General features: G+C 43.5%; 1 protein-coding gene across 1 annotated transcript in view; it reads right to left on the minus strand.

Moving 5' to 3' along the window:
* Positions 1-24,269, minus strand: part of KIAA0100 (KIAA0100 ortholog) — a 31,143-nt gene extending 6,874 nt beyond the window's left edge. Inside the window, exons 1-31 of the mRNA XM_006890958.1 lie at positions 24,085-24,269; positions 23,132-23,261; positions 22,356-22,405; positions 21,943-22,090; positions 21,621-21,739; positions 21,338-21,398; positions 20,954-21,143; positions 19,935-20,058; positions 19,636-19,760; positions 19,273-19,340; positions 19,017-19,162; positions 18,110-18,228; positions 17,836-17,999; positions 17,390-17,648; positions 16,334-16,539; positions 13,928-15,020; positions 13,319-13,510; positions 12,968-13,170; positions 12,705-12,823; positions 12,390-12,610; positions 11,881-12,071; positions 11,626-11,725; positions 11,287-11,489; positions 10,386-10,680; positions 7,742-7,899; positions 7,039-7,245; positions 4,693-4,792; positions 4,240-4,422; positions 3,194-3,315; positions 2,390-2,545; positions 2,184-2,305 (exon numbers count right to left, since the gene is read on the minus strand). Coding sequence (XP_006891020.1) covers positions 2,184-2,305; positions 2,390-2,545; positions 3,194-3,315; positions 4,240-4,422; positions 4,693-4,792; positions 7,039-7,245; positions 7,742-7,899; positions 10,386-10,680; positions 11,287-11,489; positions 11,626-11,725; positions 11,881-12,071; positions 12,390-12,610; positions 12,705-12,823; positions 12,968-13,170; positions 13,319-13,510; positions 13,928-15,020; positions 16,334-16,539; positions 17,390-17,648; positions 17,836-17,999; positions 18,110-18,228; positions 19,017-19,162; positions 19,273-19,340; positions 19,636-19,760; positions 19,935-20,058; positions 20,954-21,143; positions 21,338-21,398; positions 21,621-21,739; positions 21,943-22,090; positions 22,356-22,405; positions 23,132-23,261; positions 24,085-24,152 — 5,642 coding nt within the window. The 5' untranslated portion in view covers positions 24,153-24,269. The remainder of the gene's footprint in view (positions 1-2,183; positions 2,306-2,389; positions 2,546-3,193; positions 3,316-4,239; positions 4,423-4,692; positions 4,793-7,038; positions 7,246-7,741; positions 7,900-10,385; positions 10,681-11,286; positions 11,490-11,625; positions 11,726-11,880; positions 12,072-12,389; positions 12,611-12,704; positions 12,824-12,967; positions 13,171-13,318; positions 13,511-13,927; positions 15,021-16,333; positions 16,540-17,389; positions 17,649-17,835; positions 18,000-18,109; positions 18,229-19,016; positions 19,163-19,272; positions 19,341-19,635; positions 19,761-19,934; positions 20,059-20,953; positions 21,144-21,337; positions 21,399-21,620; positions 21,740-21,942; positions 22,091-22,355; positions 22,406-23,131; positions 23,262-24,084) is intronic.
* Between the last annotated feature and the right edge of the window lie 1,696 nt (positions 24,270-25,965).

A 25,965-nucleotide genomic window follows, 5' to 3' on the forward strand; every position in this document is an offset into this window, starting at 1 on the left:
ATTTTCCTCAGCTTCAGCTTGAACTTGCATATGAGTAGTTGGTGGTCTGTTCCACAATCAGCTCCTGGCCTAGTTTTCACAGCTGATACTGAGCTTCTCCAGCGGTTCTTTCCACAAATGTAATCAATCTGATTCCTATGCATACCACCAGGTGAAATCCATGTGTATAACCTATGCTTATGTCTTTTAAGAAACGTATTTGCAATGAATAAGTCATTGATTGTGCAAAATTCGATCATTCTCTCTCCAGCTCCATTTCTGTCATTGAGTCCATGTTTTCTAACTACTGAATCTTCTTCTCTTTTCCCAACTTTTTCATTCCAGTCACCCATTATTATCAATGCATCTTGACTGCATGTTCGATCGATCTCAGACTGTAAAAATTGGTAAAAGTCTTCTATTTCCTCTTCCTTGGCTCTGGTTGTTGGTGCATATACCTGAATGATAGTTGTATTCACTGGCCTTCCTTGTATGTGTATGGATATTATCCTGTCACTCACAATATTGTACTTCAAGATGGATCTAGAAATGACTTTCTTAACTATGAAAGCAACTCCACTTTTCCTCATCTTTTCATCTCCAGAGTAATATATCATATGATCATCTGGCTCAAAATGCCCCATGCCAGTCCATCTCATCTCACCAATGCCTCGTATGTCAATATGTGTTCCATTTCTTCTTTAACAATATCTAATTTTCCTACATTCATGGTTCTCACATTCCATGTCCCAGTCACTAGTGTCTGCTTACAACTATTCCTCTTCCTTTGTATTTCCATACTTGAAAGCTCCACCTCAGTTGTCCTGTTATTCTACATGTGTTCTGTTGTACATAGGGTTTTCAGAGGCCTGATATTTCAAAAGTGGATGGCCAATCCTTCTTCCTAGTCTGTCTTAATCTGATAGGGTCTTTAATTCAAATTAAGAGGAGAGCAAACTGAATTTAGGCTGTATATCCAATCTAATTTATGTCATTTATAAAAAGAGGGAAATTTAGACACAGAAACATTGGACATTTTATGTCCATAGAGACTCAGATGGGAGTAATGTGTTTCCACAACCCAAAAAAATGCAAGGATTGCTAATAGTAACCAGAAATAGGAAAAAGACATGGAATAAATCCTCCCTCATAGCCTACAGAGGGAACCAATCTGTTAAAACCTTGACTTTGGAATTTTAGCCTCCAAAGCTGTAGGAGAATATATTTCTGTTGTTTTAAACCACTCAGTTTGTGATAATTGGTTATAGAAGCCTTCAAAAACTAAAATAAGGGCCAAAGTCAATAGGAAAGTACTGTATGGATTGAGGGTGGAGTGAAAGCCTCTGGACTGATACAACCAGCAAAACCAGAGAAGGGCCTATTCTAGGCATCGTTATTCCGTACATCACTGGAGTCTGTGCTGATACACACTGGGCCATGGGAGAACAAATCCTATCTTTTAGCTCTACAGCTTCTTGATAAAGTAGTCTCTTCCCACTAATAACTCCCATGATTACACTTGAATTTGTGTTCCTTACCAACTCTAAGATAACAGTTTCAGTTCAGATGCATAGTAGCAATGCCAAAATCACACCCAACTACCCATTTTTCTCTTAGTAGAGTCTTTCCTTTCTTATCTTATTGAAGACTCAGAAGAGTTCTCTTCTCATCTCCCTTTTTTCTTTTCTTATTATCTACTATCGAATCAGTTCCGATTGGCACAGAAGGAAATTGCCCCTCCTTCTCCAGCAGAGCATCAGGTGGATTCAAACCGTGTGCCTTTGGGATTGCAGCACTGCTTCTTGCCACTAGGCCACCAGAGCTCCCTTTCCTGTTCTTAATCTCTTGGCCAAGTCCAACAAAGCTCATTCAAGAAGAAGTATCAGAATCTATTCTAAATCAGCCTTTGACAATACATATGTGACATAAAATAACTGTTAGAAGGGAGCTCTGGTGGCCTAGTGGCAATAAGCCGCACTGCAATTCCAGAGGTGCATGGTTCGAAGACACCAGATGCTCTGCTGGAGAAGAATGGACCATCTCCTCCTATACCAGTCAGATCCGATTTGATGGTATACACACACACACACACACACAAAAAAAAAAAAATTTAAAAAACCCAAAACTGTTAGAACATGAGCAAGGAAAAGAAACTACCTCCAGCTGGATCACTGGGAAAGGACAGGGAAAGAATGCTGGGGTACCTGATGAGAATATTAAGCTCTTCACTTTCCAGCTGTAGATTGGCCTTCTCCTGGTTTAGCTGCAACTGAAGTTTTTGGTTCAGATCAAGCAGGTTTTCATTCTTGCTGTCATCTTGCAAAGACTAGGGAGCCAAGACAGGAGAGACTCAGTAATTCCCTCTTGCCCCAGGAGACCTCCCTGTCCTCAGACTTCCCAGGGTGACTACCTTCATGATAGAGTACATCTGCTTCTCCAATTGCCGAATCTGAGCCACATGCTGCCGCACAGCCTCCTGCAAGTGTAATATGCTGCTGCGTTGCTCCTCAGGATTGCTGGAGATCTCAAGCTGGAACCTGACCCGCTGTTTCTTCTCACTGTGCTCCTAAAGACAGGAGAAAGGAAACAAATGAGATTTTAAAATAAGTTTTGCAGTAAAGTGACATAACCAAAAATGGGGAAAGCTATTCTTTATCTGCAACCTATTAGGAGTAAGGGTGAGGAGTAGGTCCATGCAAAAGATCTGGCATCATGGATTTCATAATAATCCAGTTCCACAGGGTAGATACTCGGGCAGAAGTGGAGAGTAAGAACTGTTTATACAAGTTTTGGGTAACTGAGTAGAGAACTAAACAAGAAAGCAATCAAGCAAACAAGCTCTACAATCTCAGGGACACTCAGACCTTTCCTAGATAAGGAGAATTCCAACCACTACTGGGGGCTAAACAGTATGTAGCAATCACAAGGTTCTTTTCCAGTTTGTAGCATAGCTTTTCTTACTGGAACCCAAGTAAAGCACAAGATCTGAGCCTCCTAAGCGGAGGACTAATGGCGAGCTCTGGTGGCCTAGTGGCAAGAAGCTGCACTGCAATCCCAGAGGTATGCAGTTTGAATCCACCAGATGCTCTGCTGGAGAAAGACAATCTCCTCCTGTACCTGTCAGATTCGATTTGACTGTACACACATACACACAAATAATAGTTTTAAAAAAAAAAAAGAGGAGGCCTAGCATTCTCTAAAAGGCCAAGCCTACCTTCCGTTTGGGTTCCACATGGAGCAGCAGGTTGTTGACGATGTCCAGGATCATAGCATATTGAGCTGGGTTGGTGGAGATTTCCAGCTCATGGTGGATTAGGGTGAAGGTATCCACAGCCCCTAAGTCATGTTAGCAGTTAAATAAGGGTCTTGAGTCTCACTCTTAAGTATCTATCTACTCCATCCTGAACTTGATTTGAAAACACCCTGGTAGTTAACCTAACAGAAAGGGTGTGAGGAATGCTCATGGGTAGAAACATATATTGCTTATTTCAGAGACATAAACAATACTCATTCATTCTAGTTCCCTTCCAGAATATACCTTGTTCAAACATAGAAGGAACTTTTAAGCATTTAATGTCCTGTGCATAGTGACTTCTATTAACTATATGATCTCAAAAAAAAAAAAAAAAAAACAAAAGTCCAAGCTCTGGTGGCCTAGTGGCCAGAAGCTACACTGCAATCCCAGAGGTGAATGTGAATCCACCAGATGCTCTGCTGGAGAAGGAGCAACAATCTCCTCCTGTACCAGTCAGATCTGATTTGATGGTGCGCGCACGCGCGCACACACACACACACACGAGTCCTAGCAGTACAACAATTATGGAATGAGCTGCTAACCAAGATTGGCAGTCTGAACTTACTCAGCTGCTCTACAGGATCCAGTAATATACTTCTGTAAAATTTATAGCCTGGGAAAATTCTGGACAGTTATACTCTATCACAGGAGGTCACTAGGAGTCAGATTTAATTAAAAGACAACCAATAACTATCACAAAACCATTGAGGAAATAACTATTTTTACAGGTTCCCTAATCCTTTCCTACAGCGTAGCTCTGGTGGCCTAGTGGTCAGGAGCTGTGCTGCTGACCCGAAAGCACATGGTTCAAATCTACAACCTGTTTCACAAGAGAAAGATAGGCAGTCTCATTCCATGCAGTTTACTGCCTCTGAAAACCTGCTGCAGGGTCAGCTATGAGTCAGTTCCGACTCAATAGTACATAACAACAATCTTTTCCTAGAAGCCTTTCAAGCTTGGGATACCTTCTTGCTTCTTTAAAAGATCTTCTTTTTCCTGGTTCTCATGAACCTCAGGTGGCTTAATCTGAGTTGCCAGTTCAGGATCAATGTCATGGCTGTAACTAATATAGTACATTCGGCAGTTGCAGCGTGAAATAATTCGTTGAACTTGCTGGGCTTGCTGGGCTTCAGCTGGCTGGTTCCAATCTAAGAAGTAGGAAATAGAAATGAGATTTTCACTAAGGTCCCTTCCTTCATGTAGCTTTGGTACAAAAATGTATCGTGAACGCCTCCATGCTAGGTCTGAGGTCTCAGGTACTTTAGAAAGAGTGCTTTCAACCCAGCCTAGCACAAAATGATACTCCAGCACCTACAGTGACCTTAAGCCTCAAAGAATAGGCAAGGAAATAACCCTCCCTGGGGTGCACGACTATTTCAAAGCACAAAATTGGAGGGGAGAGAGTCAAGGGAACTAACCTGTGGTAGTGGTGACCATGCCTCCCACTGCCTGCCCACTCTCCATCAGCTCCTGCACAGAGTCCAGACTACGCTGACGGTGCTCCTCGATATTCTTTACCTGAAGGCAGAGATGTGGGCCCCTTTAACTCCTGTTAACTCTAGTGGCCTGTCCTAGACAAGTGGCTCATAAATTTCCATCCAGCAAGTAGTTACCATGTTTTTACCCAAATAATTATTTTTTTACAAACTGCAAATCCCTTCAAGTGCTAAGTTTTCAGCTTTCAGTTAAGCTATGCAGCTATAAACGTGCTGTTACTTGCATGAGCACACTATGTTTTACTCACTACCTAAACCTTTTACTGCCTGATACAGTTTCATGAATCTCCCAGGATGTAAGGCTTATTTGGCTCTCCTAGTCCCAACCCACTGAACTTCTCCAAACCTAACTGAGTTACATCCACCTTTGCCAGGCTAGCAGGTCTTGGGCCAGAAAAAAAAAATAAGCTAGGTTTAAAGGAAACAATGTCAGAGGCAAAAAATTTCACCAAGACAAATTACTTTCCTACCCGTTTTGGTACTCATTCAGTTTGCATTTTTTTACTGTTCTGTTTCTTCAGACAGATAACCATTCTGAAAATGGTGCCATGGAGGAATTAGGCTGAACTTGACTCTGTGCCATGTCTAAGCAAATAAAAGAATGAGTGATAGGGGAGTACCAACAGGCAATTAAGATCAGACTTCAGGATGGCAGACCTGACAAGTAACAAAACCAGTCACAGAGGAAATACAAGATCAAAGATCATCCTACATAAACCAAGAACATTCCACTCTATTGTTAATATCACAGACTGTGGAGAAAAAAAAAGGGGGGGGTCAGCTCAAAAAAAAGAGCATGTCTAAAAGCAATGGAGGCCCAGAAAAATGCCAGATAGGAGGACTGTGCATAGCTCCTTCCTGCCCACCTCTGCATATGTAGTTAGTACCTTCTGTGCTACTTGAGACCTCCTACCATAAAAGGCACTGCCTTAACCCCATCAGTATGACCACTCATATTACCAGAGACCTGATCGTCAAATGGCTTTAAAGTCCATCTAAATGCTCATTATCTCTTACAAAATTCCACTTGATTTTGCCTAGATTGAGCCCTAAAGTTCTCGGAGTAAGAAGCACTAGTCATGGAGCAGGAAAGGGAGATCAGTGCTGAGTGGAATGGAAAATGGACTTTCATCACTTTGGTCCTTATCAGATGCAGCTGGATCCAGTAACTCATTTTGGGATGTACCATGTCAACAACAATGGGGCCACCTAAAAACTACAGAATAACTAAAGGCAATGCACAATATTGACTAGGTAAATCTCCTAGCCATTACATCGCCTCATAATTCTGATGATATCATATCCCAGAAATAGCATAAATGCAGTTTTACCAAGAAGCTGAAAGGAAAATTCACAACCTTTCAAGGATGTAACAAGCACCTTCTGGAGTCCCTACCAACCACTCACAATCTCACCATCTGACAAAAACAACATTTTGCCACACACTTAAATTTCCTGACATATTGACTTAGAAAAAATGTTAAGACTACTTTCATTTGTATAAAGCTTCATGTTTTTCAAAGCACTTTTTTCATTTGAGCCTTTCAATAATCCTGTGAGATTTATTAGGGTCATGTATTAACTTCATTTTACAAATAAAGGTAACGTCCCAGAGGTACGCAGTTCGAATTCACCAGATGCTCTGCTGGAGAAGGAGGGGCAATCTCCTCCTGTACTAGGCAGATCCGATTTGACAGTACACACACAAAAAATTGATAAAATAAAATTTAAAAAAACAAACAAACAAAAAAATAAAGGTAACTTGCCCAGAGGCATATGGCTAGTAAGACAGAGCTGGCATTAGAACTCATAAAACCTGACCTCTAGACAAGCAGTCTAGGAGACTTCACCGTCTTACTGAAACCAAGTCAATCATCTTTATAAGAGAGGTCAGAAAAAGGACAGAGAGAGCTTATCTAAAATTCCTTGAGAACTACCACCTGTTTTTGTCAAGGCATGCCTACCTACTGACTAGTGCAATCAAATCAATAAGGATCAGTAATTTCTCCAAAAGTAAAAAAATGAAAAAGCTCCAACCCATCTTATTCTAGTGTGCTGGGAAATGATGAGTCTCCCCTGCAGTGAAAGAGAATGCATGAGATAAAAAAAGAAAGTACTATATGCTCACAGACCAGAACTGGCTATATTCATGATGTCATCCCTTCCATTATTTGGGCAATGTAAAACATTGTGCTAGCCATTCTGGTAGAAGGGACTAAATATAGAAAACCTGGTATCCACCAGGCTTTCCCAACCCTGACAACTAACCTCTAACCAGAGCTGCCGACCATCCTGTTCAGTGGGGCTGCTTTCAGTAGTAGCAAAGTACTGCATGCCATCCAACAGACAGGTCCAGGATGTCTTCTGCTTCAGTGTGTCACCATACCAGGCTGGGTGGTGTTGGCACTGCAGTAGCTGGGCTTTGGCAGCTGACACAATGACACAGCCTTCTGTCTCTGCTCCACGAAGAACCATCTATGCCAGAGACAGAAGCAGAATCTCAACATCAGCCGCCAAGGAAGACAATGTTGGTGAGAAAACTGATGGAGAGACTGCAGTTGGGTTTAATTCTAGTTTACTGAGTGAACTTTAAACCCACTGCCATCAAGTCATTCCACTTTCAGCACCGAACTGTTTAGGAGGTTTCCAAGGCTGTAAATCTTGCTATAAATCATAATGGAAGCAGACTCCCATGTCTTTCTCCCACGAAATGACTGGTGGTTTCAAGCTGCCAACCACCCATGTTAGAGTCAAACCCTTACTGTACACCACCACTCCTGAGTGAACATTTAAATGAGAGTGATTATCCATAATCTAAATACTTTCTGAGAGAGAGAGAGAGAGAGTGTGCAAGCATGTATACCCCATCTCACCCATTCTTACTTAGAGGTGGGGGGAAAGGTGAACAAATCTGATAAATATGATTATGACATAGCTCAATGTTGGAGTGCTCTGGTAAAGAGAAAGGTACCTGGCAGTTGACTAACTCAATGAGGCAGTTTCGGTTGTAAATGTCATCTGTTTGGCAGGCAGCAATGCCACACAGCTGGTCACTCACACCTGACTCCTCCTCTGTGAACACCACAAACCTATCTGTTTCCTCAATCAGCTTCTGTAACATGTAGGCACCTGGCAGAGATACAGAAGCGGGAAAAGGTTACAGTCTCAAAAGAAAGAGAACACATCCAGGGTAACACTGATTTTCATTTCTCTGGTAGGAGAGAGTTAGAGCACACTCTCCCCAACCTAGAGACCCACTCAACCCCACTTCACCCCTTAAATAGGATCCCTAAGGAAAAATAAGTATTTGTACTTAATTTTTCTCATTCTAATTTTAATAATAGTAGCATATTTAAAAGAAACTTAGAAATGCCAGGTAAAGGCACTTTTTTTTTAACCATAAATAGTAGCATTTTTTCCTTAGGTATAACCATTTCTATATTATTTTAGGAACATTTTACCCCCTCATTTTATCCCTTTTATTTTTTATTTTATAAGCTATTTGTCTGTTTGCCATCTTTACCCACTGAAACCATTTCCTGTTTCTCTGTCACTGTCATCTCCTAGTTCTGCTGCTTCCTCCGATAGTATCTTCAGACCCCTCCTTCTCCCAGCTCTTAGAAATAAATACCTCCTAAAGCCTATTCTTGGTCTATTTCTTTCCTTAATGAGTTTGCCTATCTATAGTTAAGAATACAATTTTTGGAATCAGATTAGTGTCCCTGTGTTCAAATCCTATCTCTGTTATTTATGCTATTGTGATTCTGAGCAGCTTCCTTTAACCTCTCTTTATTTTGTGTTTCTTATTTGTAAAATAATATCTCATAAAGCTGTCATGAAAACTTAATCGAATAATGTATAAAAGTATTTGGCAGAGCACCTGAAACAATAAGCAATTAGTATTATCCCAATTAAATTATTTGCTCCATTCTGACACTTCCAAATCTCTATCTTAGACCATCATTATCAGACCATTACCTAGTTATCTTCCTAGCACCACAAACTCAGCATACTGAAATCTGAACTTAATACTCAAATCTGAACTCACCCCCACAAATATGTTTAACTTTCCAGCTCTATTCTGCTATTACTACTACCAAAATGACAGTCACCAGGCTTGAGATCTCAACCATTATTCTTTTCTGTTTTAACTCTTCCCATCCAGTTGCCAACTCTCCTGGAGTCTACAGACATAATGATGTCCTTTTCCTTTCATCTCCATTCCCACTGCCTCTACCTAGTTCAGGTCCTCACTGCCTTTGTCAACACCACCATAATAGTCTCCCTGATTGTCTCCCCACCTCCAGTCTCTTCCTTCCCCAGTCCTCCTACACACCACTGCCAGATTTATCTTCCTAACAGTAAAGCTCTAATGATGACACATCCCTATTTAAAAACCCTCAGTAATTCACCACTGCCTACTGAGTAAGAGCCAGAAACTCCTCAGTCCTGTACAAAAGACCTTTGAAAATCTACCTCGAGCTTTCCATTCTGGGCTTTCCTTTCACTACTCTCCTCTAGTTACTCTCTGGGCCAACAAAAACTGTTCCCTCTGCCTTGCTCATGTTATGCTTTTCCAAGTCCATTCCTACTCAGGTTACTCCCTCTACCTGATTGTTCTTTCTCCCCATTTTCACATGTTCAAAGCTTGCCAAGTCCTCAAGGTCCAGCTCAAATGTTACTTCCTTAATAAACTTTTCCTGATAGCACTCCCTTCTTTACACTAGAATTAGGCACAATTCCAGTCTTCCAATCTCTCACAGCATTTATCACCTTTCCCTCAGTTTTCAATTCACCATACACTTACATGCTTCTGTCCTTGTTACTCTCTCTCCCTAAAATGCCTTCTCTTTTGTGCCTACTGAGCTTTTCTTAAACGTCTTTCAAAACTCATCTCAAATATCTTTATGATGCCTTTCTAAGCTTCCCTACACTGATTTTAAAACTTCCCTCTGTGGACTTCCACAGTATCCTTGAACATTCTTTAAAGCATGAAATCATAATGTACATGTTTTTATCCCTATCATTTCATAAGCTCCCCACCAAGTACAGTAATTCTAACTTATTCATCCTTGAATCTTTCATTCTAGGATTATGTCTACTATACTATAAGCATTTATCAAAGTTAAAATGAATGAATGAGTGAATAAATGAACTAAGTCCAAGCTCATCTAGGGATGACAAGCAGGTTGAGCAAAGTACATTTTATCTTAATTCTATATTCTTCAATGAACCTCATACACTGCTCTATGCCTCTAAAGTGCTAAATAAATATCCTACGACTTAACAAATTCATTCAATCATCAAAATATGAACTAATTCTCTAATCTTTTGTCTCTTTTCCCTACCCATCTTGTTTTGCTCTCATCCATCACGATCTTTTCCTGCTCATAAAACCAGCGCCTTTAATGTTCCATATCGCTGCTGTATAAGATTTAGGTGTCCTTGTATGGAAAAATAATAGCTTTGTTGCTACATATAGATTCAACCATAAATCAGTCATTCAAACTCTTGTTTGAATGTATATCCATATATTGTATATATGTGTATACATATATAAATTATATATCATTATCAAGTGCTTTATCAAGTATCATGCCCCTGGGTTGACTGACCTCCTGATGATCCTTTATCAGGCCGTCCACTAAAGCTAGGAGTGTTGGCACGAGGTGGAGCAGGGGCACTGGCCAGGGCACCCCGCTTTGGCTTTTTGGCTGGCATCTGGGGATCAATCTTTAATCCTTTCAGGGCCTCCGTAGAGAGATTACGTTTGAGTACAGCTGCCTTTTTGTAGCCATCATACAAGCCAAAGGCAATGTCCCGATTGGTAGTTGTCCAAGAAGCTCGTAAGTCCACCAGGTGCAGCTGGTGTGTGTGGAAGGCAGGATCTCCATCTCGAATAGAGAGTTCCTAAGAAACAGGAAGATGGACTTAGAGTAATCTGGAAAACCCTACCAATGCTCTTGGACCGCTAATGCAGGGATACGAAAACCTATTCTGGGGGAAAAAGAAAGACCGTGAAGAAAGAAAAACTAAATAACCTTAACTTGTGCATTAGATGACATTAAAAATATATCTGCTGGAGTGGCATCCACCTCTTAAACAACATACTCTGGAAACTCTATGAACTTTGTTATATAAAGGCTTCAGGCCTTTTGTTCACAGGGTCGCTATGAGTTGTGCTCAATTTGATGGCAATCAACAACAACAATAATCTTAAATGATTAAGAGAATTTCAACTTAAAATTCTTCCCTAACTGGAAAATAAAAACAGTACCAAATAAAGTACTAGAAAAATAAAACAACTTTATTTCCTGAAGGGCAAGTTACTATCTTTAGAAGGAGAGGGAGGAAAGGAATTTTCAAAGAGAGAGATGCTGACACAGCACATGTGAGGGCCTCACAAAGTAATGATATGTTTCTGCTTCCTTGGAATATAGTTAGAAACCTTACCAGGGGCTTAGCCTGAAGTCTACTAATATAAACAGGGTAGAGAGAGATTGCCTCGGGTGTTACCTCCTCAGCTGTGCGATTGCTGTGTCGCTGGTACGTGAGGGAGGACAGACTCAGCAAGTGAGTCTTTGTTATCAAAGGATCAAGGCAGTGATCAGCATTCTCTTCAGTGGGTGAGGCCATCAAATGAACAGTCACCTGACTGAGGTCACTCACCATCTGAGTGACACTCCAGTCAGAGATGAGGCGCCGCATCACTGTACCTGCTGAGGAAAGGAGGCACAGAGAGCCCATGAATATCGGTGCCTAACAATGTGGGACAGGAAGACAGGGGAATAGAACTGAGAAAAGGAAAGAAGACAAGGAGTTAAGACTAGGAAAGCAAGGGACTTGTGACCTTACCTTGTGGTATAAGCCGCTGAGTGCCCCGAGTAAAGACATGGCCCTGACTGCACTCAATCTGGATGCCTCGTTGCTGGGCAAATGACGCCCAATAATGCACCTGGCAGCAAGAGAGCATAACACTGAAAGAAGGATGCATGAGAGGGATGATTATGAGACCAAGTATGAAACAGCAAAAGCTAGGGCTCACAGACCTAGAAAAGCAGAGAAGGGGAACAGAACTAAAGATGTCAAATAGGAATATTAGAGCCTGACCTGCAGCTGGGGAAAGAGTGCAGTATAGGAAAGCTGCTTGTAGTGCTGGCCAAGTTTCTTCTTGCTGGGTTTCAGGTTGTTGAAGAGCTTTCCCCTGCAGATAGGCCTTGTGACACTAGTCCAAGTTGCCCAGAAGTTTTGCATCCAGCGCAAAGTACTACTATATAGCAGAATCCGAGGCTGAGATATTGCTACAAAGGAAAGGACAGATATTTTCTGGCTGTGGGCAGATAGAGTAGTGAAGCTAACTCCTCTCCTAGCTTCAAATTTTAAAGATTTAAAAAACACAAACAGCACCTAGCCTTATACCCAGTATCCTTAAAGTCTCCTTTTCTCAAGCTCTAAGCTCTTATCAATCCTCAGAGTCCTCCCTCACCCTCAAAAAGAGGTTTAGCCCAAATCCTCTTCTATCTTTTCTTAACCTCTTCTCACAAGATCAAGCTGAAAAAATTAAATTCCAAGCCCATCCTCTCAGCCTTTCCTCCCCCTTTCCCAAGTCCCAGCCTTACTCCCGCTGTGCCGCGTCAGATCCATCTTGATGGAGAGATTAAGGTTCTCGGAACGGAAGGCCCGGTAGGAGTCATGGAACTGGCCCAAGGGCACCTCAGGAAGGAACTCTGGGGCCCGCAGGGTGACACTGTGGTGATCATGTGGGTTCCCATGGCACAGCCACTGCAGGTCCAGTGTCATGCAGAGGTCAGGCAGGTGAAGGAAGCAGCAGTCGTCATACCTGCCTCACAACGGAGCCCCAGCCCTCAGTGCCCTGATCGGTCACCTCCCTGTCCCTCACCCTCCACCTCAGTCCCCTATCCTAGTCTACTCACTTGGAGGCTGTTCTCACGTTGACATCCAAGTCACCCTTGAACACAAACTGACCAGGTTTCCAATGAAAAGACAGGTGACTCCACTCCCAGTGCATATTTTCAGTTGTGTTATATGGATCCTGTAAGCACCGCAAGAGCTTGGTAAGATATTAGTAAGAGGAGTTCCTTCACCCCTCAAGTCACTTCCTTTCTCTTCTTCCCAAAGTACTGTATGAGGCCCTACTACACCATCTTCAAAAGAAAGGATCCTCAGGACTGCTCACCTCAGTAGCTAGCTGGTGCAAGTTGGCCTGTTCAATGTCCATATGCCAGTCCCCATGGAACAAAAGACGGCTCTTGTCCCACCAAGGCAAGGGAGGACTGGGGTCAGCTGAGGGCTTAGTCAAGAGGTCAACAGATTGGCCAATCAGTGTCCAGGCTGGATCCCAGCATGGGCCCCAAACTATTGTGTACTGGAAGATTTCCGCTAGGGTAGAAAGGCAAAGACTTCAGCTTGTTATGCAACTTCACCCCTCTCTTCCACTTTTACTCCAGGACAAGCACCTTAGCTAACTGCCCACCCAACCAACCATCATAAACCCCCTCAGCCATTCCAATCACCTTCCTCCACTTACAGCGGAAGTCATGGTAGAACTTGAGTGGAGGCATGTTCCTCTCTACCGTCACGTCACCCCACGGAAGCCCCAAATGCAGGATTTGACGCCGACGGGAGCACGGCTGACCACTTTGCTCCGTGCCCACAAGCCGACCCATCAGCCGCCAGTCACGGATCTCAAACAGGTACCGAGGATAGTCTCTGATGCGAACTATTAAAGGAAGATATACACTGGCTGCAGTTCAGGAACTACCTCACCACTCTTAGCTTCCCCCTTCGCCTGCCGTTTTATACAACTGTTTCACAAAATCAGTAGAAAGGACAAGGGATGGCAGTTGGTAAGGAAAGTTGGAAAAAATGCCATGGAGATCCTTAAAGAAAAAAAGCATCACGATCCAGGAGCCAGAGTAGTCCTAGAGATAATTGTGTCAGCTGTTGCTCTTTGCTAGCCTAGCAATTTCAGGGTGAAATTTAGGAACAAATAAAGGAGTCCACTTTTCTCATCCTCCCTACGCCCAAACAGCCACAGTTCCCAATATAATCCACATCCTCTCTAAATACTCAGAGAACTCCCTGGAGCTCCGAAAGACAAACACCAGACTCAGCAAATAACAGAGGCACTACTTACCCAAGAAGGTCTTGACATTGCACTTGAGCATCCGACACCACTGAATGACAAGATCTACTCCCTCAGCAGTAAAAGGGCTGCCTGGATCAAGCTCTTGAACCTGCTCTAGCACACGCTCAGGTCCGTGGAAGGAGGCATCTGCCAGAGCTACTAGCTCTAGCCCTGCCAGGCTCCAAGTGAGTAGTGCCCGGCGCATAGGAGTGTTGCCATAGAGACGACGAGAACGCTGGATGTAGATTTCAATGTTTTTGCGTTCCAATGAGGCATAGAGCTCCTCAATTTTGCGGGCTGGCAATAACTCCCCATGCTGCTTCCGAAGGGCTGCCACTTTGGCATCTAGTAGCTGCAGCCTTTTGGCACTCTCCTTGCTTTCATCCTTCATCAGTTCATAGTTGTCTCGCAGTTTCACCTCAAAAATATCATCCAGGAAGACCCATGAGAAATGCTGAACTTTCAGGAGCAGATCAGGTGGTAGTGTGGTAGGGCTTGGTGAGGCCTGAGCCTGAGTCCCTCGATGCAAGCTCTTCAGCCATTTCTGAACTCCCACAGCCTCATCCAGAGTTCGAGAGAAGTCATACTGATAAGGAAACTCAACTGAGACTGAGCCCAGAGCGACAAGCCAAACACAGTTCCGGAGGGTCTGCAGAGCAGGAAAGGGATTCCGGTGGAGGATCATCTCCTCCAGCTCGGGTAGCAGCTGTACTTCCACTTCCTTGAAGTTGAAGATACTATTGCCATCAAAGCCAGCAGCCAATTCTGGACAGTAAGCCTGCAGTGAACCCCCGTGCCGGTTCAGCGACACACTCTCTGCTGCCAGAGTAATGAACTTGTCCTCGGCCACAAAAGCTGTCAGCTTGGCTGTGCTCACCTCCAGTGTCAAGTTTAGAGGCCGCTTTGGAGGAGATGGCTCAAGGGGATGGCTTTCCAGCTCAGAAGGGGTTTCTGAAGTCTCTGATGCAAGAGGTAGAACAGTCTCAGGGAACAGAGTGGCCCTTAACAGGTCTCGACATTGCAGGGTGGCTATGACGTGCTGGTATAGGTACATGTGATCTGGGGGGCTCCAGAGTAAGGTCAGACCTGCACCACACTGAACCTTTAAGGAGCACAAGAAAAGAATGTCAGTTACTATGTTCCAAATCTGCAGAAATGTCAAGAATTAATATACATGTATAACTAGCTCAAATAGTCTTCCTGAATAACTACATTATTCTCCCTTGCAAGCGTCTTCTTGGCACTAATATGCTAAGAGTTCCACAGTATCAACTCAAGACCATTTTTTAAATCTTCCACAACTGGATTCTAGACTGAGAAGAGAGACCACGTATTTAACTCCTTGGTGTCCAATCATTTGGCTTTACTATTTCTTCTCATAAGTTTTCTTTCCATACCAGCCGCACTCTGTTTAGTAACTACTGAGACAGTCAATTTGAAAACATTTTCATGCATTGATTGCATTTTTACTTAATTCTTAAAAGGCAAAATTTAAAGTATGGACCGCACAAGCCAATACAGCACTTGACTTATATGAAAGTACACCTCAAGGAAGAGAGGAGTCATCAGTCTGAAAATTCAAGTCATTCTGAATAGTTAAGTGAACAAAGGAATTAAAATTCCAGGATGGAAGGGCAAGAGACTTGAATGAAAAGGGAAGGCGTCTGAAAATTTTTAGTAAAATGAATGATTTTCAACTAAAAAAAAAAAATTCCAGGATGGAAAAATTCCCACAAGTTCCAAACTCTATAACGGAAACTCTTCAGTTTCCAAAGGAAGGTGAAATCTAACAAACAGGAAGATACCTCATCCTCCTCCTGAGAGGGAGCCATGTCCATGAGACACAGTGATGAGAAAAATACTGGAAAGCCCTCAACGCCTTCCAGTTCCTCAATCTTCCAGACCCTTCCAGCCCTCTAAGGAACTGAATGTTTCATCACAATAATACCTTAGTAAGTGTTAGGATGACTGAGTATGATTAATCTAACTAACATCATGGCACTGTACATGCAAAGGCTTATAGAAATGACAAATGTTCTCTTCCTATTTATATCACCCACACAAAAAATCAAAGATGCACATAGAGAGAGAGAGATAGACACTTGGTTCTATTTCTTTCTTTATAATGTCTTTCTTCCAGAGTTACATGCTGAAGTATTTACTTATATTTGGTGTCTGCTTCAAAATGAGTAATTACTGAATTTGATTATGAATGAATGAAAATTCACATACTCTCTCGGCTTTTATATGTATTTAGAATATCATAATGAAAAACTATAAATGTACCGGAAAAAAGAACATCTTCCTTTTATCCTATTTGTCTTAAGATGAGATTTACAAGACTCAAAGAATTGAGAAATGTTCTAAACCACAGGAAAAATTAATCTGGCCCCACAATGCCCACAGAAGCGGTACCTCTAGAGAGCGGATGCTGCTGTGATAGGTGACAGAGAGCATGGACAGGCTGAGCACTGGCGTGGGGATGTCAGGAGCTTTGCAACAGGGTTGCATCTTCTCTGTGATCGATTTCACCAAGGCAAGCACCAGTCCTTGAATACCCACAGTAGAAGTCTCAGCACTACCCAGGACAGTCAGAGTGTCCAGTCGGACCTCCGAAGCACCTAGTAACCAGAAACCATGTCAGCCTTGGTTCCCAGCTCTCAAATAGTAACTGCAGTACTAATACTCCTTTATTACCTATTTTTTATTATTATTATTATTATTATTATTATTATTATTATTATTATTATTATTATTATTATTATTTTGTGTATCTGTGTCTGTGTACCATCAGATCAGATCTGACTGGTACAGGAGGAGATTGTCCCTCCTTTCCCAGCAGAGCATCTGGTGGATTCAAACCATGCGTCTCTGGGATTGCAGTGCAGCTTCTTGCCACTAGGCCACCAGAGCTCCCCCTTTATTACCTATTTATCCTTCAATCCCCTTATCTTTATTCCTTACACTTCCATAAGATTATTTCTTACATTTTAGGAAACTTTTCCTTTTCCATATTGACCTAGGTAAATCTGACAAGACCAGAAGTTTAAAAACTACAAACTTAGTGCAACAATGAATGAATGGAAACCCAAAATCTCTGTAAATGTTTATGAAAATTAATAAAATATAGGGAAAAAAAATAAAAACTACAAACTGCCCAAAGATATCGGTTATTCGTTAGACCCAAACACACAAGAAAATAAATGAAAAACAATATAGCTCTCATTCTTTTGACCACTTTAAAGGTAAACATGTGTGCCATGAATCTTGATTAATGTCCTGACTTTCTTAAAACCCTTAAAGAATTAAAACAAAGCCCAAGAATTATGCAGACTACCTAGCATCTCATGTCTCTATTTCAGAGAAGTTCTGGATAATCAGTTTCATTAAACAGAAAGGTGAAAACAGAATGAACATAAACTGCTTAGATTACAAACTACCCATTTCAATATAGTTTTCTGCTTTACTTACCCACAAGGGCAGAAAGGGTGAACAAATTCATGTCCTCAACCTTCAAGTCCACTTTCCACAGTAATGACAAAGATTCCCCAAGTGAAGACTCCCTAGAAACCACTGAATTCCCAGGCTGCAGGCCCATCAAAGATAAGATTCGAGAGAGACACTGGGTACAGGTATCTGATGCCTCAACCTGCAATCCTCGGATGGTACAATCAAGAAAGAGAGTATCTGACTGGGTGTTGGACAGGCCCAGAGGCTGATTATAACTACCCTAGAAAACAAACAGAGAGTCCAGTAGAAGCATGCAGATCGAGTTTTTTAATATCCTGATAAAATAAATAATGTTTCAAGAAGGGGGGGACCTTTAAGTAACACCTGATACCAACAAGACACCCAATGCTCTAAAGCATAGCAGGATAAGGAAACTGTAGACCAAAGCCCAAAGCTTCCCTACCTACCTGTAGTGTGAAGGAATCTAGAACAAGTGCTTCACCCCAAACATGCATATTGGGTGGGTGGGGAGCCCGTTGAATGTGAGAGTCACTGCCTACACGCCAGCAGAGGTGGTCCACAGTTAGGACGCCTCGCTGATGGATACTTTGTGGCCTCAGGTGCTGGTAATCTGAAGAAAGACGGTGAGAAAGAAAAGTGCTGTGGTTTCACCATGGCCATCAGCTGTGCCCAGCTCAGCTAATGGACTGCTTCTATTTCTTTTCCATCTCAGAGTCTTACCCAAAGAGACAGAATTGAATCCCAAGGCAAAAGGTGGTGTATCTCCAAGCTGAATAGAAATGATGACATTAGAGATGGAGGTGCTTAAGATGATGGGAGCCAGGATTTGAGGGACGGTTCTGCACAGAGAAAAAGACATTACTGTTTGATTAGCAAAGAACTGTACCTTCCTTTCAGGGGAAAGATTGCTGAAGATCTCATAACTCAGGGTGAGAATCTAGTTTTGCAGCGATTCTTAGGATGGATGCAACTAGAAAATATAAAAACCTAACCTCATCAGCTTGCTGCTGCTTCCAACAATTATTCACAGGACCCAGAAAGGTAATCAGGCTGAGCCATATTTTTTTTAAACAGTCCCTCCGTAAGGACTATCCACTTAGCTTTGTATCCAAAGACGAAATTTGTAGGTGAAAGGAGTTAGGAGTTAGCCTTCGTTACAGACTGGTTCATTTCAGGGTCGAAAATATGGAACGCTTCACGAATCTGCGTGTCATCCTTGCGCAGGGGCCATGCTAATCTTCTCTGTATCGTTCCAATTTTAGTATATGTGCTGCCGAAGCGAGCACTGAACCATATTTTTGAATTGCCGTTTTGATTGATAAAAAAATATTTTGACATTGGCCATATTATATAATTCAACTTAATACAACCAGAGTTTCACTTCCAGACCACTTATAAATTCTATACACGGAGTGGTGGCTGGGCGGAGGGTTGAGTAAAAAAATTAAAAAAAAAAAATTCTATACGTACAATACAATCAATATATAATGACAGACATGGCACTGCCAACCTGATGCTGCCACTTTACAACCTAAACAAAACATAATTTTCCTTTTAAGTTCAGAAGAACAAATGTTTATAAGAGATCCACCTGGTAAGAAGGTGAACAAAAAAAGACTACGCTAACCTTTTTTTCTTCTGCTTAAGAACAGGTGAACTAGACCCTTGGGTCTCTAGTGCTAGCATGTTCAGCCAGTGAGAGAATTCCTGGTGCCGGTAGTGAATTATACAGGTGTTCAGAACCATGGAGGCTGAAAGATCAATGGTAGTCACCTGAAAAGAAAAGACTAGAAATGAAGGCCTGGGTTTTATTTCATTAACTCACAACATAATGATATAAGGAGGAAGCAAAGAAATAACCACTGGGATCAAGATCATCACACCTGCACATTGGCCTTGAGGGAATTGAGGCAGACAATGCGCTGGCGACTCTGGGACAGCAACAAGCCATCTGCAAGAGACCAGAGATCAGGTCAGAATACACTGGAAGGCCAAAAGAGAAACCAGGAGAGGGTCAGAGGCAGGTCAATAGATGAACAGACTCAACTAACAGTTGTGAGTCTAAGCTATTTTCTCTCAGCACATCCCCCTTCCCCCCTCTCCAATTACAATGAAATTAAATTAAAGAAACTATCCCCCCTCTCCAATTACAATGAAATTAAATTAAAGAAACTATCTGGGAGATGGGGGAGAAAAATGTCTGATCCTCTCTTTCTACCTCAGTACCAGAATCCCCACCCACGAACCTTCCAGCAGGAGTTCAATGCTCATCTGTGCCATATCAGAGTTTGCTGTAAAGCTTCGAAGGGGCAGCTGATCCCCATCACGGTGGTACAGGAAATGCAGCAGCTTCAGTGTCCAATTTAGGTGCCTGGACCAGAGATAAGATCCAATCAAAAAAGTGGGGAGTGCTATTCTCTTCAGACAGGTCTCTCACTCTCTTTCTCCGCAAAGGTAAAGCCTAGTGCAGTTATGAGACTAGTGATAGAGAGCCCATCATACAATTCCCATTAGCACTCTACATTTACATCAGAAAAGACTTCACCTCTTTTGACTATTCATTGACAGCACCACACTGATGCCCTCCATCTTGACCTTGACCTGCTCTGGCAGTTGCTGGAGGAGGGATAGCCCAGGCAGAGCTGGTTCTGCCATGTTTTCTGTTACCTCTGAAAAGATGAAAGTATATGAGATTCATCAATCCTTAACACACTCAATTCTCCCAAAGTGCCTTGTCTTTTTTGGTTAAATGCTAATCACATACGTTGGTGGTGGTGGTGGTTAAGTATCGTTGGGTCAGGACTGACTCATAGTTGGCCCTTCAGGGGGGTTTTACAGGGAGTAAATCACATGGGAAGAGACTGCCCACCTTTCTCCTATGGAATCAAACCACATAACTGTACATTAACAGTGCAATTCCTTACCACTAAGCCACCAGAGCTACCTAATCACATACAGTTGTTGTTGTTGTTGTGTGTCTTTGAGTCGCTTGCAACTCATAGTGACCCCATGTACAACAGCCCTGAAACCTGCTCTATGCTGTGCCAAATTTACTGTCTCTGACACACGTACCCTCACTACCCAAGTCACTGAATCAATCCTTCTCATCAATGGTCTCTCTCTATTTCTCTGTCCTTCCCCCCTCCCAAGCATAATGTCCCTCTCCAAGGACTGGTCCCTCCTTGCAACATGCCCAAAGTATGCCAGATGAAGCCTCAGAATCCTTGCCTCCAAGGAACAGCCTGGCTAAATAAATGCCCAAGCTTAGGCCACAAATCAAATATCTCAGAGATTCAAGTACCTACTGTACTTCAATACTGAAAAATGAACAAGAGAACATGTATATAACATACAGTACAGCACATAATTCACCACAGGTACCTACTAAAGTTAGTTTTTCACTCACCACAAGCAAATGCCCTATTTCTTCTAGCTACTTTCAGGGTCAAATGCCACAGTTACTAACAATTCACGCTTACAGTAGTGAGACGACTGCTTTTTTTATATTCCTAAAATAAACCCTGATAACAGGACAGCCAAGAAGCTCACTGACTGGAGCTTTACCTGGACAAGCGACAGGCTTGAGGGCCAAGCTTGGGCCCTGGCGCAGCAGCTGACTATGGAAGAGGCCTTCATGCAGTTCAGCATGGTGTGTCCAGACACCCACAGTGATAGCCTTCAGCTGTCGACTGCTGATGCCCACCTCTAGACACAGGTTCAAGGTCAGTGAGAGCTCCGCTAGGCAGGTGTCCTCCTGCAGGGGAGGATAATCCTCTAAGATATAGGTGTAAAGATTTGAGAGGTTTAGGTCAAAATGTGGTCTAGAACACTGAACACTGCATTGAAGAAACTTGGTAAGGACACTGAAGGTAGGGCGTAAGCCTAAAGCACCTTCATATCTCGTGCCCAGGAGGGAATAAAGCATCTGAATCACCATGACATACTCACCAACTGGCCACTCTTTAGAACTTTGCTGTTGATCTTACTTAGGCTCATCTTACAGTCAAGCCTGAGAAAGGAAAAAAAATTAAGAACATTTGGTTCCTTTCCTCATTATTCACCTCTAATCAAACTTTGCTGGCTGAAAAGGACAAAGGAAACAAAAGTGCCTAAGCTTAACCTCTTTTCAAATCACAAAAAATGAGAACTTGATAGCTTATAAGGAAGCCCAGGTATCCACCCATCTTGATGCGGCTATAAGACCAGAATGAAGTGACTAATCAGTGCTTACCTTTTCCCATCACTATCCAAAAGAAGGCTGCTCCCGCTGATTTGAATATGCCACAAGGACTCAGAGGTAGCTACCTTGAGAACCATGATGTTTATCGTCTCTACATGAATGGAGAATAGCTGAAGATAAAAGCAGAAATGAATATTTGATAAATGTCAGGGCACCATCTTCCCTTCTAGCTGAGAAAGAGTGGGAAGTGAGATTCAGCTCTTAACATTATGGCCCAAAAATAAGTTGAAAGAGCCACCCACAAACTGGCCACTTTTGCAGTAAGTCAGCCTCTAGTATACACAGTAGAGAAAAGTGGGACAAGACGTCTCACCTGGCAGAAGATCTTCAATAAGGATGGGCTGAAGGGCAGTTCCTTTTGATCCACCCCAGAGGTCTGGGAGAACGGGGTAGATAGGCCAGAAACCCTCTGTAGGTCAGTTCTGATCCGCACTTCCCCAAAGCACAAAGCCACATAGTGTCTGTCCAAAAGAGAGACTCTGCTGCCAACAGAGCCATTCCTTCCACAGCAGTCCCCACCCTCACCTTCCTTCACCAATCGTCTTTGGAAATATAGTTCAAATCAGAAGAGAGCTGTCAACATCAATGTCACCCGTTTTGCCATCACTAGACAAGAACCAACTCCCTCACAGGGAGGATGTAAGGCTTCTGTGGAAGAATCCCACTCTGTAAACCTGAATCCAAAAATATTCCCCAAGATGGTAACTGGGGACATATGGTACTCACGGTAGATCATGGCTGAAAAGTTTGCTAGAAATCCGCAGGCTATCAATTTCCTAAAACAGCATGGAAGAAGGCTTTATATACTAGAGGCTAGATAATCCATGAGCAGTTTGACAAACTAGGTTTTGAGTCATTAAAGAGAAGAAAATCGTATAATTTCTTCTATAAAATGTATCCTGTTTCATTTCTACAGTATTCTCTTTTGAACACTTAAGTATCTTGCTTCTCAAAACCACTATAATTGAACTTGCTTTTATGTATTCCTCTTTTATGTCTATGTTGTCTTGTTTTCTCTCTTAAATTAGAAGAGTTGTTGTTAGGTGCCATCAAGTCAACTACAACTCACAGCAACACTATGCTTGCACAGGGGCCATGCCAATCTTTTCTGTATCGTTCCAACTTTCGTAAAGGTGCTGCTGAAGCAAGCACTCACAGAAACCCTATGAACAAACAGATCTGGAGCCTGTACAATCCTCCTCATCATCTGTGACACACTTGAGGCCACTGCTACAGTCACAGTGTCAACCCTATTTCCTGACATCTTTCCTCTATGCTCTGGACAATAAAAACCCTTTAAGTGCTTTTAACTAACCAAACTTAACAGTGTTTCCACACAGTCTCTTATGATGACTTTGGCTATGAGATAGGAAGGTCAGAATTACCCAGGGAGATCACTCAGGAATTTTTAGCTGTTTTTTTTTTTTTAAAGGAAAGGGAACTAAAAGTTTAAATGGAGCTAAATCAATAATAACATACTTAGGGAGTTTCCTAGGACTTACCACTGTTTGTTGGTGCTGCAAAAATTTAAGACTGACATTCTGGATCTCAAAAAAGCCAAAGGAGCCAATCTTCAGCTCTACCTGCAGCTTTCGTTGGCACCACCTGGTGGCCCCCCGGACCACAAGCCACCTGCAGAAAAATTTAGGCGTTCACAAGACCCCCTCTCTCCCAATTGTGGCTCTCCACTTCCCTCGCTGGTGTTTGAAGACCTTGCAAAGGGTCATGATTCTGAAACTGGATCTTCCGGACAACTCTCCTGTCTCGCAAACCACCACTCACACACACTGGACCACACAGATGCGACCCTAACACCCAAGTGACACCCCCACCTCCTCCACCCAGATGAAACAAGATAAATTAAATTGGAGGCGAAAAAAGCATTTCTAAAAAAAAAATCGGGGAAAAACTCCAGCAAGAGGAAAGCTCAACATGAATCAAGATGGGCAGCCTGGTCAGATGTGTCAGATATGCCCTCACACAGTCCCCAAGGCGCCCCCCTTCCAGACAGGTGTCTGCAAGAAGGCAGAGTGGGGTCAGCCCAGGCCAGCTTAAATGTCGATCTCTCCTGGAAAACCCGACTTCCAGCTTCCGCAGCTCAGGGCGAGGCTGCAGGTGCCCTTTGCGCTCAGTGAAGGGAAACTCAGGGGTGTGTTGATGGACAAAGTGAAACGGGACCACCCATCATAAGGACCTCTTCAGGACCGGCCCCAGCATCTCCACAGGCCCCGCCCGCTCCCTCACTTTCCTCCTTGGCCAGCCCCTCTCGGTCAGAGCGAGTGTGAAGCTCCCTTCAAGCCCAGCTCGATCCCTCCTCCCCGCTCTCTCTCCTTCCGCCTTCCGCGCGCCGTCCCCGTCTGCCCCCTTCCCCCTCCTGCACGCCTCTCTCTACAGCGAGCGCCCCCTCCTCAGTCTCTTTCCACCCCCAACAAGACGGTGGCTGGGAGTCCCTCACCGGCCTAGGAAGAGGGCGCCGAGTGCAACAAACAGCAAGGCCAACAGCGCAAAGAAGAACACAAGCATTTCGGCCCCTGCCCGGCCAGGCCAGGCTCCGGCCCCCGCCCTGCCAGCGCCCCCCTCCCGTCCCTACACGCCGGCTCCGCGATGCGCCGCCGCGGGCCGACCAGCCGCACGCGCAGGGGCAGCGACGTGCGGGGAGGTGGCGGCGCGCGCATGCTCCGCCCCCCACACAGCCAGCCAGCCAGCCCGCTGGCTCTTTCCCCCGCCCAGCCTGGCACCAGCGATCCGAGAGGGCCGACCAGCCGCCTGCGCGAAGGAAAGGAGTGGTTGGGTGAGGCGGCCGCGGGCTGGCGCACCTCGCACGGACACTAAAGTCCCGCCCCGCGGAGGCGGCCGCTGCGACGTTCCGAACTGCCGTTGCCACAAGTGTTCTTCGGCTCTGGAAGAACCTAGTGGCGAGAATTCCACTGTCAAAATACTTTCATTTTAGGAAGTCATGGCTGCCCCAAAGCCTGGACTGAGGATTTCTTGGCCGTACACCTGTCTTATTTAGGGGACTCTGAAAAGCACTGAGAAAACCAACAGGTGGTCACTTCTATTGTACTTATTATTGCTGATTCAGAACCGACTCCACAGTAGTTTTTTAAGAGGACATGAACTCGGGAGAAGATTGCCCATTTTTCTCCCGCGGAGCAGCTGGTGGATTCGAACCGCATGCCTTTGGGTAGAGGCTTCAAAAATGCCATCTCATTCCATCACAGGAAACTCATGAGTTTTAAAAATCCCGCTAATGCTGTTCTGGTCTGTTAATATATATTGGCCTGTGTTATGTATAACAATGCCTGACTGGCTCAAACCATCAAAAGGTTAGCAGTTCAAACTCAACCAGAAGCTTTTCGGAAGACAGTCCCGGAGATCTTCCCAAAGGTCAGCCTCGAAATCCCTACGGAGTCATTCTGTTCTGCGCAAAACTCTTGTGATTGAATTGCAATCTACTCCACTGTAACTAAGGTGTATGTCAAGAACTGGGCGTAGGGCAGGAGATACTCACAGAATTAGAAAATACTGGGTTTGCTTTCCAGTAACAAATCAGTGAAGCAAATAACTAAACCAAGAATTCATGGGCACAGCTTAATTTTGCCAACTTAACCTTGTCTGTATAATGAGGGAATTGGACAGAGGCCATTCTATGATGTTATCAATCAATATTTGAATGAGGAGCTATTTGCTAATATGTAAAAGCTAAGGAAGTCTTACGGATTTGAAAACAGAAACAGGGAGCGCTGGTGGCCTAGTGGCAGGAAGGTGTACTGCAATCCCAGAGGTGTACAGTTCAAATGCACCAGATGTTCTGCTGGAGAAGGAGGGACAGTCTCCTCCTATACCAGTCAGATCCGATTTGACGGTACACACACAGACAATTAAAAAAATTAAAATAGAAACAAGGGAATAGGAAGAGTTCTTTGTCCCTCTGCTCTCATTTACTCGTCTAATCTTCTCGAATATCCTTCAAGTTTTCTGAGCCTCTCTTCTGCTCCCTCAGAGTTTTCACCTGTGTTGCCCAGAGTTATTTCCCCCCTTCCTACTGATATCATTGTCAAGTCTTCTTACCAGAGGGAGCTCTGGCGGCCTAGTGGCAAGAAGCTGCACTGCAATCCCCGCGGTATGCGGTTCGAATCCACCAGCTGCTCTGCTGGGGAAGGAGGGACAATCTCTTCTGTACCAGTCACATCTGATTTGACGGTACACATAGAAAAAATGTTGTTGTTGTTGTTGTTATGTGCCATCGAGTCGCCTGCGACTCATAGCGACCCTATGTAAAACAGCCCTAAACTCCACTCTGTCCTGTGCCAATCGCACTGTCTCTGACACTCCC

This window comes from Elephantulus edwardii, unplaced genomic scaffold, assembly GCF_000299155.1.
Source record: "Elephantulus edwardii isolate Elephantulus edwardi_28Jun2011 unplaced genomic scaffold, EleEdw1.0 scaffold00094, whole genome shotgun sequence".
NCBI classification, from domain to species: Eukaryota; Metazoa; Chordata; class Mammalia; order Macroscelidea; family Macroscelididae; genus Elephantulus; species Elephantulus edwardii.